This window comes from Drosophila serrata, unplaced genomic scaffold (genome assembly GCF_035046125.1).
Source record: "Drosophila serrata isolate PLE 108 unplaced genomic scaffold, ASM3504612v1 contig_276, whole genome shotgun sequence".
Classification (NCBI taxonomy): domain Eukaryota; kingdom Metazoa; phylum Arthropoda; class Insecta; order Diptera; family Drosophilidae; genus Drosophila; species Drosophila serrata.
The window spans coordinates 11319259-11331820 of NW_028257174.1; the positions used below are offsets into that span (position 1 = coordinate 11319259).

The 12562-nt window shown below is 38.0% G+C and overlaps 2 protein-coding genes across 4 annotated transcripts; both read left to right on the forward strand.

Moving 5' to 3' along the window:
• Positions 1-790: 790 nt before the first annotated feature.
• Positions 791-11096, forward strand: LOC110181847 (uncharacterized). Of its 2 annotated transcripts, none has more exons than XM_086835242.1 (2): positions 791-947; positions 10399-11096. In XM_086835242.1, the coding sequence occupies exon 2, from the start codon at positions 10429-10431 to the stop codon at positions 10993-10995; it is 567 nt and encodes a 188-aa protein (XP_086691368.1). In that variant the 5' UTR covers positions 791-947; positions 10399-10428; the 3' UTR covers positions 10996-11096. The 2 variants fall into 2 exon arrangements, with proteins under 2 accessions (XP_086691368.1, XP_020805414.2); XM_020949755.2 differs by lacking the exon at positions 791-947 and adding an exon at positions 9821-10279.
• LOC110181848 (uncharacterized) lies at positions 4260-7478 on the forward strand. 2 transcript variants are annotated; one of them, XM_086835241.1, is made up of 3 exons: positions 4260-5071; positions 5119-6587; positions 6653-7478. In XM_086835241.1, the coding sequence occupies exons 2-3, from the start codon at positions 6582-6584 to the stop codon at positions 7277-7279; spliced, it is 633 nt and encodes a 210-aa protein (XP_086691367.1). In that variant the 5' UTR covers positions 4260-5071; positions 5119-6581; the 3' UTR covers positions 7280-7478. The 2 variants fall into 2 exon arrangements, with proteins under 2 accessions (XP_086691367.1, XP_086691366.1); XM_086835240.1 differs by having other exon boundaries at positions 4260-6587.
• Positions 11097-12562: the final 1466 nt, after the last annotated feature.

Here is a 12562-nt window from a genome sequence, read left to right on the forward strand (position 1 = left end):
CGACACTGCAACCTACAACACTTTGTGGCAATGAGTGTATGTATGTATGTATGTGTGTGTTTGTGTGCACTATTAAATTTGCAATGTAATTTCATGCACAAATGCCTCCAAATTGCCGAGCAGAAAATATTGCAAATGGGTAACGGAAGGTGCCACTAGTGCCACGCCTAGTTTCATTTTTGGGACAATTTGCGACAAAATAATAATAATTTATACTATATATATATATTTAGTTTTTAATATTTGGCATAGTAAAATGTATTTGTTTTAAGTTTATAAAGTGATTAGAAATCGATTATGGAATTTATTTTTTATTATTTTATAATTCAAGCTCTGGTTTTATTGCAGTTACCTTTTTTTTTAGTTAATAAAATCATTCAAAAGACAGCTGTTAAAATTGTATGAAAAAAATGCTTGCCGGTAAGAAATTTCTTACGAATAAACAGATTATCGCTAAAACTGAGGCCTATTTTGACGCAAAAGTGATATTTAAATGTTAGATCGGCCCTGGAATTATTGCGTTTATCTTGATTAAGATTACTTTGATCAATAACCAGCTCTGACTTTGAAGTTACTGCCACATTCATTTCTATTTTAAGCACATATGTATATCTCTTGAAGCGGCATAATCCTCATAATTCCATTGACACTAACAGTGTACGACTGTCACCTCCTCCTTACATTATTCTCTTATCTTCATTTCTCTGCTATTTTTTTTTTATTATATGTATATATTTTTTTATGTGTCGAGCGATTAGCGATTGCTTATCAATTAACACAGTTGGCCAGACCCCGTCGGTGGAATAAGTCGTTCGGAGTTGACAAAAGCGGCTTAAAGTGTGGAAATTGGGAGTGTGATCGAGTTGTACATAAACCTGGCCTAAATAGGCGGCCATAATGACACGTGTATTAGTGGAGCTACTTGGATGGAATAAGCAGTTCTAAGAGTTTGTACCTGTGTTTTGTTGATGTTTTAGTTATGAAAGGAATTAAACATCAAACCTTTGATTAAAGGTGTAACGATTTGTGAAGTACTTTTTGAATCTTGTTCAGTACCTGCCTTGTTTACCAACCATATACTTTCGTGGCTTTAAATTAAAATAGACAGAAGGGAATAACTAGATTTACTTATTAAGATGATCAAGAAAACTGTAAACTCATAGAAAAGTTTTAATTAATAAATAATATAAGATAATTTCAAAATATGTAAAAAAAAAGAAGTCAGGTTTTTGTTTTTACCCCTTCCCCATTAACAAACACTGTACTTTTGTAATTTTGTAATAATATTTATAAGTATAACAGGATTGTTTGTCTGTGTTGTTTGTCAAACTTATATAAAACTTCTTATTAAAAATTATAGTACCCTTTTGGGCAAGGGTAAATACTTTCCGAAAAATATTGTAAGCATTTTGTTTAGTAGTTTGTTTTTTTTTTTCAATCCCCGCTCCGTTTACCAACACTAACACTTCCGTGGCTTTCGGTGGCGTGAAAACAAATACATTTCCGCACGCGTTGCCGGAAAACAAAAGGCAACGGCCTTTGTATTATTTTGGAAGCACACCCACCCCCCTTGAGTCTAGGTGGGTGGGTTTGGGTGTGTGTGTGTGTGCTATGAAGTGTGCGCGTTGTAATGTGCGTTAATAAATTTGATTTTAGATTCTCTCGAACCATCAACTTTAAAGTGTCACCCTGGCGCTGCCACCACCCCCCAACATTGAAGAGAGAGAGAAAGATCCCCGCCGCCACTCGCCGGTCCGGGCTCTCGTTTTTATCAGTTTAATGGGCGGGTCGTAATGCAATTTGTACCCCCCTCGGAACTCAACCCTCCTTCCCTGTCTCTGATGCTGTGTGTAAAGCAATTTTGATAAATTTATGTGGAATACGCTTTCATGATAAGCTAATTAAATTCAATCGCTGTAACCGACTTGCCAAAAACCGAAATGCCACTCCACAAGAGCCCCCTGTCTCCTTCTCTCTCTCTTTATCTGCTTGCCACCCTTTTCGCACTCCGCTCCACTACGCCCATGGGCCTCCTTCGGTTTGGTTAAAGCTCAGCGATTGTTTCCATATCGTTGGGTAAACTAAAGTGGCAAAATTAGCGACAAGCGAATGAATTTTGGCCAAAAGGAGAAAATCGAAAGGAGAGAAGGGAGCGGTGAGGAAAGGAAAGCGCGAAAAACGTCTAAAATGAAAAGTTGAGATTTTTCCAGAGAGCGATTCCAATTGAGCGGATAAAGCGTCATAAGATTTTTGAATAACTTAGACTCAGATTAAAAATCAGTTTAATATCCTTCACAATAAGTTGGTTTTTCATAGGGATGACAAAAAAATATATATTTATCGATTCTTTGTCGATATATGATGTGAAAATCGATATACATACGAAAAATATAATCGATAAAAGAGACATATTAAATTTTTGTTGATATTTTTCTATAATATGAACATATTAAAAGCGTTTAATATGATATATCTCGATTTGTTAATATATCATCTTGTACATTTCTCTGGATACACATCCTTAGGTCCTCTTATACATGTTTTAAGTAATTATTTTTAATTTTAATGTGTGCATAATTACGGAATTTAAATACGAATTGGTATATGCATACCTTATGAAACTTATTGACCATCAATAGATCTTAAAAGGACCTAAAATATTCGAATTTTGAATAATAATTTGTTGCAAAAAATCAATTTAAAAAAAGTCATAACTTTGTCAAAAAACCCTTAATTTCACATCGGAAAACGATGCTGTGCTAGTTTTTATTAGGTTAAAAAGTCTACGTACCTAATTTTAAATTTAAAACATATTCGTTTTTTTGCAAATTTCTTCAAAATTTTAACGATGTAACCCCTTAAAAAATTGTGCAAATTTTTAAAAATTTTGTATTCTGCCAAACATGGCTAGATCGATTCGCCTGATAATGCTGATCAAGAATATATATGATTTATAGGGTCGGAAATGACTCCTTCAGTACATTTCAAGCTTCTGACGAAAATTAGAGTCCCCTTGAAGAGCATAATAAATATATTAAAGTTCCTTGATATGTTTGCAAAATATTTCAGTAATAACACCGTTTTTTAAATAAGAAAGCAAATGTAAGAAATATATATAGTATCTATGGTATATTATACTTAATGTTAACATTATTTACAAATCTGTTTGCAGAATGGAACGGGATAGAATAAAACCAGCTAAGATTACCCATCGAAATCAGAGAACAAAACCTACATGTACATTTCCAATAAACCTATGACATACATAAATTCCAATTTTATTAAGTACATTCCGAATATTGAGCCTTACAATCAGGCTAAAGCACTCCCAATTAGCCAGTCCCAAATGAAACACAAAACCCCGAGACCGAGACCGACACCGACACAAAATGTAATGGAATGCAATGAGATACCGCGGTTATTATCGGCCTGGAAATGCAGCAAAATTCGCTGACGATTTGGACAAACATTGTGTAAATTTTGTGGAAAAACATGCGCCATTAACATAATTATAATTAGGCCTGACAAGCGAATTAAATTCAATTTTCATTATTTTTAATGAAGAATGCGGCTGGAAAAAATGAGCGGAAAACGCAAACGGCATGCCCTGTGGGTGGGTGTACGGTGGGTGGGTAGTAGGTATTGTCCTGGAAAACACGACCACATCAACATATTTATCGCATTTGGCCCGCTCGTGTCTTGTTGCATATGTTTGGGCGTTCATGCGTGAGCCCGATTTGCATATTAAACGCCAAACACGACGATAACGATGATAAATCGAACCCAAATGCCAGTCGGGAGGGGAGGGGGAGTCCAGAGTTCCAGGGAAACTGCAATGCAGCCAGGGCCTGAGCCCCGATTTTCCAGAAAGTACTATTTATCCGGGGACTCACAGAGATCTAAGGAATCCTTCCAATTCCGATCATTTACAAGTTTGTTTATAGAGAATGAATCCAAAAGTATGAATCTGAGAGGTACCTATTAAAATTCCTTAAAAGTTATATCTATAATTATAAAACATCTATTAAATCCCTTTAATTTGAGTTAAAATGCGTGAAATATACTTTAAAGTTTGTAATGCCTTAATATTCAAGTCTAAAAATATATAATATTACATTTTATGTAATTGAATTTCTCAACAAATGTAAGAAATATATTTTAAAGTTAGTAATTTCTTTTAATTTGTTTCTAAAAATAGTCAAAATTATATTTTATATTATTGAATGCTTGAAATTGGAATTTCTTTAAAATTAGTTCTAAAAGTTTGCATTTACATAGAAGTGAATGTGTATTATATAAACATCAAATGTTAACTATGATTTGTTTAAAAGCTATATAACTACAAATGCTTCAGAGAGCTTAAATATTAAAAACCTCTCAAAAAGACGTCCAAATATATGGTAAAAATATTATGAGGGTTTTTTTCTGTATTAAGGTATAAGAAATGCCTATTTAAGTTTATATAATACTTTTAGACACCTTGGTAAGGAATTCAAAATCCCTAGGCATTCCAAAAGAGGTTCCTGCATTATTTGCATTTTATTTTAGTGGACTTTTAGCTTTTAGCACTTATCACCGCATAACAAGTAAGAAAAATCTAGTCTTATGGGCTTGGTTTTCATCATCCGCCCCTCATCATAGACCCAGCACAATTTGTTTGCCACCTTAAGTATATTTGATTGCAAGTCCCGCCGATCATCTCATCAATATTTACAGGCACTTCAACAGTAAGTAAGACTGATGCAACCAAGGCCAGTAGAAATCGTATTGGACATGCACTCACATTGGCCAAGATCTCGGAATAATATTTGGCAAAAATCATTACAGAATGCGACATGATTTGTGATTGCAAAAAGACGACCTGTGTGTGTGTTTCTATGTGTTTTATGCTAACGATTACAATGCCACAATAGATAAACAAATGCCCCAGCGAGAAAGTTGCCAAATGGGTTTTAGTTTTATAGTTTTGTAGCTTTGCGTTTTGGGAAATATTTATCATTCCGTCGGAATTAAAAAAAAAAAAAAAAGAAAACAACCTCTCCTCTCCGCTTAATTAAGCAGACGCAACACGGTGAGTGGCTGTCTTCCACAAAATTTGCATAATTAACCCATCTAAAGTGTCTTGACGATTTGGTGCACGAAAGTGATATTCCAGTGCGAAAAATGCCGAAATGGCAAAGGTAGCAAAAAAAACATAGCAAAAAGTATCAAAAATCATCGCGAAAACCGGTCGACAGCCAAATCAAATCACACCCAAGACACCTGTTGAGTAGGGGGATTGCATGATTGGGTCACCGGTGTCCCAGTCTCCAGCCTCCGGTCTTTGGTCACCTATGCATGTTTTTTTCCACACCCGATTGCGACTTATGGATTAGTGTTGACAGCCAGCTAGCTATTTTTAAAAGCTTTCAAATTTAAAAGAAATTATAGATTTGGATATTTCCAAAATTAATCAAGTTAAGGATATGAAAAAGCCCTTCTTGGAATATCTAAATCACTCTATTCGAGGCTTATTACGAACATGTTATTTAATGCTTTCATTCTTTTAAATATAAATAAATATAATAGATACTTAAGGAAGGAAACTACCTCACGAATCTATTTAAAATTCTTAATCAAATATAATTTATTTAAAGTTTTATAACACATATACAAAAACAAGAAAGGAAACTAACTTCAAAAACCCAGTTTTTATACCCTCGAAATCGATCATTACTTGGCTAAAATTTTATTCATTTTAATTTGAAAAGCTGTTCTATGTAAATTTTTTTTAGTCTTAAATCTGGCTATCAAAATAAAGATTTACAAGATTTTAAATTTTTCTTCAATTTTTTAAGAAAAATTTCATGATGAAACGCATAAAAAAATTTGAAAAATTTGATTCTGCCTGAAATAGCTAGATCCACTCGGCTTTTGATGCTGATCAAGAATATATAAGATTTAAAGGGTCGGAAATAACTCCTTCACTACTTTGCAAGCTTCTGACTAAAATTATAATTATATATTATACAAGACTAAGGAGAAGCATTTTTTTTTGGATAGACATTTTTAAGATTAATTAATTTTACGGCCTCAAAATCTAGAGAATAATACTGAAAAATTGTAAGGTAATACTATTAAATAACACAAATATTTATAATAATATGAACTTAATAAGAAAATGTTAAAATGTACTCTCAAAGCTATCTTTTCTTGCCTCTCAACCATCAGTGTTCACCACTGATGATCATCTTCAGTCTAGTCGGAAGGGAAGCCCAAAAGCTTCGGGACAAATGACAAATGACCCTCGATGAGGTTTTTGGGGAAAAGCGCTGCATCTGCTCTGGTGTGCTACTGGTCATGCCATTGGCTATTATGCCGACACTCCGGGTCAGCGATGTCACCTTTCCAATGGTCAGACGACCTCGCTGCGAGGCTTTGAGGTGGGGGCGAGCATTTCTCTTTGCCGTGACCCACATTCGAGGCATATAAATAGTAGCCCCGGGGCAGAGTTCCATTATCAGTTTACGAGTTTAGCTCCCCAATCCCACTTCGTTCATCGTTAAGTGTCCAGTTCCCAACCAAGTTTAGCCGACAACAAGATGAAGGTGAGTCCAGATCGAGGAGTTACTTTCAATAATGAATCCTAATTTTATGGCTTTTTCTCCTTTAGGTTTTCGTCTGCCTGATTGCCTGTTTTAGCCTGGCCCACTCCGGCTTCATTGGAGGCGGTGGCGGTGGCAGCAGTGGCTGGTCTTCTGGTGGAGGTGGCGGCGGTGGCTGGTCTTCCGGCGGAGGCGGTGGCTGGTCTTCTGGCGGAGGCGGCGGCGGTGGCTGGTCCTCTGGCGGCTCTGGCGGTGCCCCCACCATCGTCAAGGTCATCAGCGAGGAGGCTGGTCATGGTCATGGCCATGGTGGACATGGATATGGTCCCGCACCCGAAGAACTCAAGATCATCAAGGTGATCAGCGAGGGCGGTCACTCTGGAGGCTATGCCTCCCATGGCCACCATGATCATGGTCATAGCCATGGTCATGGCGCCGAGGTAAAAATCATCAAGGTTATCCAGGAGGAGGATCATGGACATGGTCATGGACACAGTCATGGTCATGGTCATGGATATGACTACTCCAGCGGTGGCCACCAAGCCGAGGAAGTGAAAATCATCAAGCTGATTAGCTCGGGCATCACCGATGGCGGCTACTCTGGCGGTGGCTGGTCTTCCGGTGGCTCTGGAGGTGGTTGGTCCGCCGGTGGATCCAGCGGTGGCTGGTCCTCTGGTGGATCCGGCTGGAACTAGGGACCCAAAGAAATCCCAGCAATCCAGAGCGTTGACGTCAGCTCCCTTTGTTCCTTGTTGTTAGAGTTGTCCAGCGTTATTGGCCATTTGCGATGTTACGAAGTTACTATATCTTTAAGATACTGCACGTTTTTTGTGTACACCTTTTTTTTCTTGTTACTAATAGTTTACCAAATATATACAAAAAAAAAACCCCAAACTTCGATTCTTTGTCTAATGAAGCTAGCAATAAGTGAATACTCATGTTCGGGGATTTTTTTGGAGAGACCATCTTTGTTGTGGCGTCTCGGTTTCGCTTTCCACTTAACCCATTTTGCGACAATTTCAAACACTCGACACTCGATTACTTGAGTGATTGAAATTGCATAATAATAATAATATTCAAAACCCGTTTCTTACTTGAGAAGTGACTTGGGGAAAGTCGAACGTAAGAGAGGGTTATAGAAAAACCTTATATAATTTAATAAATAATATATACAAGTTATATAGTGCTACGATGTAACTCTAATGAATAGGTATATTTTTAGTTAAGTCTTTAGGACTTACACAAAATATATAATTAGAGGCGTCCCTATACCACTGTGGATGTCTGAGCACGACATGGGTTAAGCCCAAGGCCATGTCGTGTTAAGCATCTTCACAGCATCACCTTTGCCCAGGGAATGAAATCATTATTTTTCTGGTAATTATGTTCATTCTGAACCAGCCGTGAGATAAGTAGTTCCCCCACCGAATCGAATGGGTTGGTATCCATAAGATATAATTGCGGATGCGAGAGACCGTTTTGTTGTTCGAATTTCCATCATTATTTATTTATTGTATAACAAGTTTTAATCTCAAATCTTGTTTCTTTTTGTTTTTATCCGTAGATTCGTTGGGGGAATGATGTTGATGATGATGATGATGGCAGCATACATATTTTGTGGCTTAATTTATGAATCTAACTAATTAAGATTGCTTTTTTTATGCCAGCTCATGCATATGCGACCTGCATTGGTCTTCGCAGCCCATAGATATCCCTCAGATGTCAAACATAACTCAAACTAAGACTCTAATGACTACCGAAAAGGTTACATTAATTTATTCACATCGCCGCATAATGTATTGGCTTATAATTATATGTAACGAATGGCTGGAAAACTTGAAAGAGATTCGTGTAAAGAAGCAATATATATTTGGTGTATAAATGTTAAAGAGCCATTTAATGATCCCACCAGACACCGTTAAATAATAACTAATTGTACGTCCATAACTCAAAGATATAATGTACATTTCAACTGAAGCTAAAGCTCATTACGGGTAATTGTTTCTTCGGCAAAAGATCAGATGATGATGGTAAAAACCTTGGCATTATCAGGAGGAGAAACCTCTTGAAAAATCTATTTAAATATAAGTCATATTATTATATTATTATTAGATTACAATGTTTCTTTTCAAAACCATTTTAAAAGTACTTAAAAGCTTTAACTAAAACCCTATCGTCTAGATACTTTAATTCCCAAATCTGGCACTCGTTATATCTTTTGGCCATTCCACTGCAAGTCGGTTACGAAATCGCTTGCAATCGGTGGAAAACTTATGGCTCATCCATCAGATCGAGAAGTGAAGGTTGGACTAGCCGCCAAATCGAGCTCAGATCGATCGGCAATTAATAAGCATTCTGTTTGACCCATCGGCCAAGAGTTAATGGCCACGAATCAATCGAGTTGAAAATCGAAAATGTGTTGGGTACAGCGATGATCAAGTTATGCCACCCTTTTAGCTATCAAAAGTACCAAGAAATAACAAATTTCTTGAGGTATTTATCTCTAAGGTACCTAGAAATACATCCTAGAAATACGCAGCGAAAGGGCTATATTTTAGACCAGAGTTAAAGCCAGTAAATACACATTTGTAAGGCCTTCTTTAGTTGTTTAAACTTGTACAAAGCTAAGCTTTCAAGTTACCTAGACGCTTGTTATTTAAATTATATATTTTATATCATTATTTAACCAGCACTTTAGTACCTCTTTAAATGAGTTATAATGGCTTCATTTAACCAAGGTAATTTCCAAGCTTAAAGCAAGGTAAACAGAGCCAAGCTGAGTATGTTAATAACTAATATAGTTTCTTAATTAAATTCACTTCTTTTCTAATAAAAAACTATCCCCTTTAAAAGGTATTTAGGTACTTGGTACTATTTAAACCTCATCACTGGTCACCCCAGTGATCGCTACCTGTTTATTGGAGCACGCTGCGGGCTGCCATTGTTTATTATTTTTGCAACTTTGTGTCGATTTGCTGGAATTGCATAACGAGCTAAAAAAAATACACAAAACATGAAAAAAACAGCGCTATCAAACAGTTTTAACAAGTGCAACTGTCGGGAAAGGGATGCCAGCTGCAGCCTTTGTTGCAACACACAGTTTTGGCCACAAAAAGTGCCTCACTTTTGGGGGAGGATAGGATAGGTCCAGTTTTAAGGCGGTGAGGTGCCCAGGGCGGGGTCAGGGCCATTGCCCCTTGTACCGAGTGGTATTACCAGAGAGCAAGTGAGTGATGATCGAGGCTGGCGTTAGGAGATGGTAACAAGGGAGCATCGCGTGGAGCGGCAATTAGTGTCTCATACACAAGCAGACATTGTGGGCACAGTGTGCCATCTAACCCTTTATGCTTTTTAAGTACAAAATTAAATTATATAAAATATAACTAGTTATATCTTGCTTCGGGGGATACATAAACATTCACCCAATCTCATTTTTCCCCCTGAAAATTCAACACATAATAGCCATGATTTGACCCACTGTACCATCATCACTGTTTTGGGGCAGGGCAGTGCTGGGTTAACGCTTAACGCTTAACGCCTAGTGGACCCAAGCTGGTTACCGCCACATCGCTGGCCATAAAAGCAGCTCTCGGTCCACGGTTAGCCACAGTCGAAGATCACCCTTTCAGCCGAACACAGCGGCTGCAGTTTATCCGACATCCGTTAATCAATCCACAAGCCCCCTCGACATGAAGGTGGGTCCAGACGACGCGTTTCGAATTCGAAGCTCTTTGAGCCAGATTGTTTTATATTTTTTTTGAAGTTTGTTGTGTCGAGTGATTATGTGATTACCAAACCGCCGAATCTTTTGCAGGTTTTCGTCTGCTTGCTGGCGGTGTGCAGCATGGCTCACGCCGGTTTCCTAGGCGGCGGAGGCGGAAGTGCCCTTAGTTCCGGCTGGTCCTCCGGCGGCAGTGGTGGCTACGGCGGTGGCTATGGCGGTGGCCATGGAGGTGGCTGGTCCTCGGGAGGTGGCTACAGCGGCGGCGGCGGCGGTTATGGCGGTGGTGGCCATGGAGGCGGTGGCTACGGAGGCAGCGGTGGCACCGTGAAGATCATCAAGGTGATCACTGATTCTGGAGCTGGCGGTGGCGGCTATGGAGGCGGCCATGGAGGTGGCTATGGAGGTGGCTATGGAGGTGGCCATGGAGGTGGCTATAGCGGTGGCCATGGAGGCGGCTGGTCCTCAGGAGGTGGCTACAGCGGCGGCGGCGGTGGCTATGGAGGCGGTGGCTACAGTGGTGGCCATGGAAGCGGCGGCAACGTCAAGATCATTAAGGTAATCTCCGATGCTGGTTCCAGCGGTGGTTACGGCGGTGGTTACGGCGGTGGTTACGGTGGTGGCCATGGCGGTGGCTACTCCTCCGGCGGCTGGGCTCCCCAAGGTGGTTGGGCTCAGAGCAGTTGGTAAAATTATCCATTGCTAATTTTTGTTATTTGTTTCACAACTAACCACAAAATTTGTAAATACTCTTTGATATTAACGAATAAAGGAGATAACTTTAATTGGAACACTTTACTTGTTATATATATATCATTTTTTGGTCGCCTCGATTCTTATTTATCGATGGTGGCACCCATAGAATTTGACAGTTGTCAGGTGCTGCTGCTGTTGTTTGGCGGTGTTTTATTCCTTTTTTGTGTTGTGTTAACCCTTCGTTAACCCCGTACGCATGTCGGACCAGCTGTCCCCGTGACCCCTAACCACACCCATACACAGACATATATCTATGTATATGTATATATATTTATGTGTATGTGTGTGTGTTGTACAAAACCGACTGCGTCCTACGCGCCAGACGCAATTTGTATGCAAATTTCCATGAGAATCTCAACACATGCAATAACAACAACAGCACAAAGGACACAGAAGCAGCAGCAGTGGCAACAAAAAAATTGACTGCAAGAGGGGTGTAGAGGGTTGTGTAGGGGTTTGGCAACCAATTGGTTACAAATACATAATAAGAAATGGACACGGGATAAAGATCCAAGAGGGGGAGAGAGGAAAACGACATCGACGACATCCGAAAGTGAAATGTTTAAAAATGTCTTTAGATATTTTTGATACAGAGAATCATAGAGAGGGGCGCCCTTTAAAGTGGGATGACCGCAACTTAGTGCGATAATTCGAGCTTCAAAAATAATATTAAAGAGAGTAAGTTAACCCTTAATAATATTTGTTTAAAAATGTTTGCTTGCAAAAAGCAATAAGCAAAATTGGTAAAGTGGTACACACATCATAATCTAAATACTAAAAAATGCTTCTTCCTCAGTTTATAAAATATTTTATTAAGGAACTTTATAAGAACATACTAAAAAAAAATACTAAAATGTATACTAAACTTGTCCAGTCTATGTCTGCTTAAGTACAACCTATGAGAAGCGCGTAGAAAGGCGCAGTTTAATCAGGCAATAAATACCAATTAACAGATTAATAGAGATGAAGTAAAATTAGCAAATTAACATCGTTAAAATTGTCAAAAATTGACAAAAAATTGAATTTTTTTTTAATTTTAAATTGGGAAAGCAGATCAGTTATCCCTATAAATGACAGCTTTCCGAATTAAAATTAATGTGGTTTTGACTTAGTTATATTTTAAAACTTCGATAGGCGTATAAAAATAATTGCGTATTTAGTTATTTTTATATTTATTCTTATTTTTAAACCCTTGCAGGGTATTATAATTTTAGTCATAAGTTTGGAACACAGGGAAGGAGTCATCTCTGACCATATAAAGTACATATTTATATCAATCAATTAACTATGATCAGTAAGTATCAATGGACATTAAGTAACTATGATCAATAAATAACTCTGAACAGTAAGTATCTATGACCAGCAAGTAACTATGATCAGTAAGTATTTATGACCAGTAAGTATCTATGACCAGTAAATAACTCAGAACAGTAATTATATATGACCAGTAATTAATTTAGAGCAGTCAGTAACTCTGAACAGGAAGTAGCTATGATCAGTA